The sequence below is a fragment of the Mauremys reevesii genome, linkage group 26, assembly GCF_016161935.1.
Source record: "Mauremys reevesii isolate NIE-2019 linkage group 26, ASM1616193v1, whole genome shotgun sequence".
NCBI lineage: Eukaryota > Metazoa > Chordata > Testudines > Geoemydidae > Mauremys > Mauremys reevesii.
The window spans coordinates 8,197,058-8,199,670 of record NC_052648.1 but is presented as its reverse complement, the minus strand read 5'-3'; the positions used below and the strand labels follow the sequence as shown (position 1 = coordinate 8,199,670).

Below are 2,613 nucleotides of genomic sequence, written 5' to 3'. Positions count from 1 at the left end.
GTGTAGACCAGGCTTCTCCTCTACCTGAGAGCCAACTACTTACCCTTCCACCTTCTTCGGTGAAATAACTGACCATAACTCATTCCAGGAGCGTTACCGTTTGGGAATATAACCGTGCCAAGGACAAACATGTACAGTAAGGTCACCGAAGAGAGAATTAGTTAGGTGTTCCCTTAATTGCAACGAACAGGAAGCCAGCTAACTGGCACCAGCTGTCTTGGCTTGGAAGAGATCTGGGATGCGTGGAAGACAAAGCCTTCCGTTTATTGGATATGGCTATTTAACTTGGGGGGGGGTCACATTTGGGGGGTATCCCACGAGGGCTAGAGTAAAACCGAAGCTCCTAGTAGAGGTTTAGGGTTAGGTCTCTGTCTGCTCAAAGGGTTTGGTTGGTCTGCCGGCGGAAGCTGACTAGCTAGTCATCTTTGCAGTCCTGAGGCTCGTAGTGTTTCAGGACTTTCAATATATCCGGCTTCTCCTCTGTCTCCAGCAGCTCCCCTTCAAGGGAAACCAAGGATTCCACAAGCCACGTTACAGGAGGGTTCTGCAACAGAAAATCCATCACTTCATCCAAGGCCTCCCAAGCTTTGGCCACCTTCTCCCGGCTCTGGCTTAGGACGTTGCCAGACAAGTCCTGGAAGGAGTTGGCCGAGGAGAAGTACCCGTGCAGCTCCGCCATGTTCTGATGCACTTGCTGAGCCCCTACCCATGACAGAGTGTGATAGGCGAACAGAGAGCGCCCCTGTCAGACCCAGGTCCAGCTCGCTGTCCTCGAGCCAGCATGCTAAGAACAGCTGCACAGCCGGACTAGCCGCCCCAAGGATGCTCCTAGGGTTGCAGCCGGGAGCGGGCTCGAGGCAGCTAGTCTGTGCTGCCGCCGGTGCAGCCCTGGCTCCGCTGCCGTTTTTAGTGTGCTGGTTCCAGTCGATCTCCCCGCTCTGGGAATGACGCTGCCACGCCCCGAGAGAGCCCCGATTCCTGGGAGCGCCCAGTGCAAGAATCCTTGAGGGAAAGGATCAGAACCAGTCCGGCTTCTCCCAGCGGCTGGAATCTCCAGCTTCACCCTCAGGTTCCCCTCCTACTCCCCAAGCTCCGGCCGCCGACCCACGACTCACTCACCCCGTTCAGCTGCAGCCAGCTGGGCAGGAGAGACGGCTGCAGCGGCCCCAGGCTCCGCGTCTTTCTCTGCCAGCTTGCAGGTGGGTTCGGTGCTGGGGCAGGAGGCAGCAGGGGCCAGCTCGTAAACGGAGGCGACCAAGGGCATGCTGACCACCCTGTTCACTGCAAACTAAACCAAGGGAAATAGCCCCGGGGGGCGGCGGGGGGGTTAAGGAAAAAGGATTGACTTGCACCAGCTCCCACTCCAACCCGGGGGACCGGCTCTGGGCTTTCTGCCCCTGCTGGGAGTCCTGACTTTCTGAGCCAGGGCACTGCAGGGAGAGAGGGGAAGGCCCTTCCTGCCGCACTGTGTCTGGGTGTGGGAACGGGCTCTCCCTTCTCTAAGCGAGCGGGGTGCCTTGGGCAGCGGCCCAGCCCCACGGTGGGCGGCAAGTTATCTGGGCCTGTGGTGCCCATGCTCCAGGAATAGTCAGGGCCCGTGGGCCTGGCTCCACCAAGGTTCAGGGCTGGGTCCCCGCGTGTCTGCCCTGGAGCGTCTCCCAGCCCCGCCTGCTGCCCCGGGCGATTTAAAAGGGCCCGGCGGGCTCCAGCCGCCACTCGCAGCAGAGCTAAGACAGCTTCCTGCCTGGCCCTGCTCCACGCCACTCCCGGAAACGGGTGAAATGGCCCTATGGTCCGGGGGGGGTCTCCACATGCTGCCCCCCCCAAGCGCTGACTCCACAGCTCCCATTGGCCGGGGACTGCGGCCAATGGGAGCTGCGGGGGCAGTGCCTGTGGGCAGTGGCGCGCAGAGACCCTCTGGCCCCTCCGCCTAGGAGCCGCTGCCAGAGGGGTGTGCAGGTCACTTTCGGGAGCCTCCCAAGGTAAGCGCTGCACCCCTCACCCTCTCCCACACTCCAAGCCCCTGCTCCAGCCCAGAGCCTGCATACAAACTCCCTCCCAGAGCCCACCCCCGCCCCTACTCCTCCACCCCTGCTCCAGCCCAGAGCCCACACCCAAACTATCTCCCAGAGCCTGTCCCCCAACCCCCCTCCTGCACCCAAACTCCCTCCCAAAGCCCGGCCCCCGCCCCCACTTCTCCCCCTGACTCCCTGACCCAACCCAGAGTCCACACCCAAACTTCCTCCCAGAGCCTGCCCCCCAACCCCCCTCCTGCACCAAACTCCCTCCCAGAGCATTAGGCAGGTGTGTTGGGGGGTAGGACTTGAACACAGAACCGTTTTGGGCATCAGCAAAAATCATACAAACCTGCCGCCCCGGGGTGGGCCGTGCGTCGGTGTAATCTGCTTTCCAAGACAAAGAGCCCGGGGCCTTGTCTCTCAGGCACCAGGTCCCAGCCGCTGCCCTGGGGCAGCCAGCTAGCACTAGGACTGTGGGCGCAGAGTGTTTCTTTTGGTACAAGGGATCTCACCCCTAAATTCCCACCTTCCAGCTCCATTCACAGGCTCAATGTGGCCCTGGCAGGCTGCCCAGGATAGACCCACCTGCTGTTCC

At 61.3% G+C, this 2,613-nt stretch overlaps 1 protein-coding gene across 1 annotated transcript; it reads right to left on the bottom strand.

The window, feature by feature from the left end:
• Positions 1-232: 232 nt before the first annotated feature.
• LOC120391885 (perilipin-3-like) lies at positions 233-693 on the bottom strand. Its single transcript, XM_039516117.1, has one exon. The coding sequence runs from the start codon at positions 677-679 to the stop codon at positions 416-418; it is 264 nt and encodes an 87-aa protein (XP_039372051.1). The 5' UTR covers positions 680-693; the 3' UTR covers positions 233-415.
• Between the last annotated feature and the right edge of the window lie 1,920 nt (positions 694-2,613).

Bases quoted from the DNA above. Each gene is read 5' to 3' on its own strand.
- LOC120391885 (XM_039516117.1), bottom strand. From the start codon at position 679: ATGGCGGAGCTGCACGGGTACTTCTCCTCGGCCAACTCCTTCCAGGAC.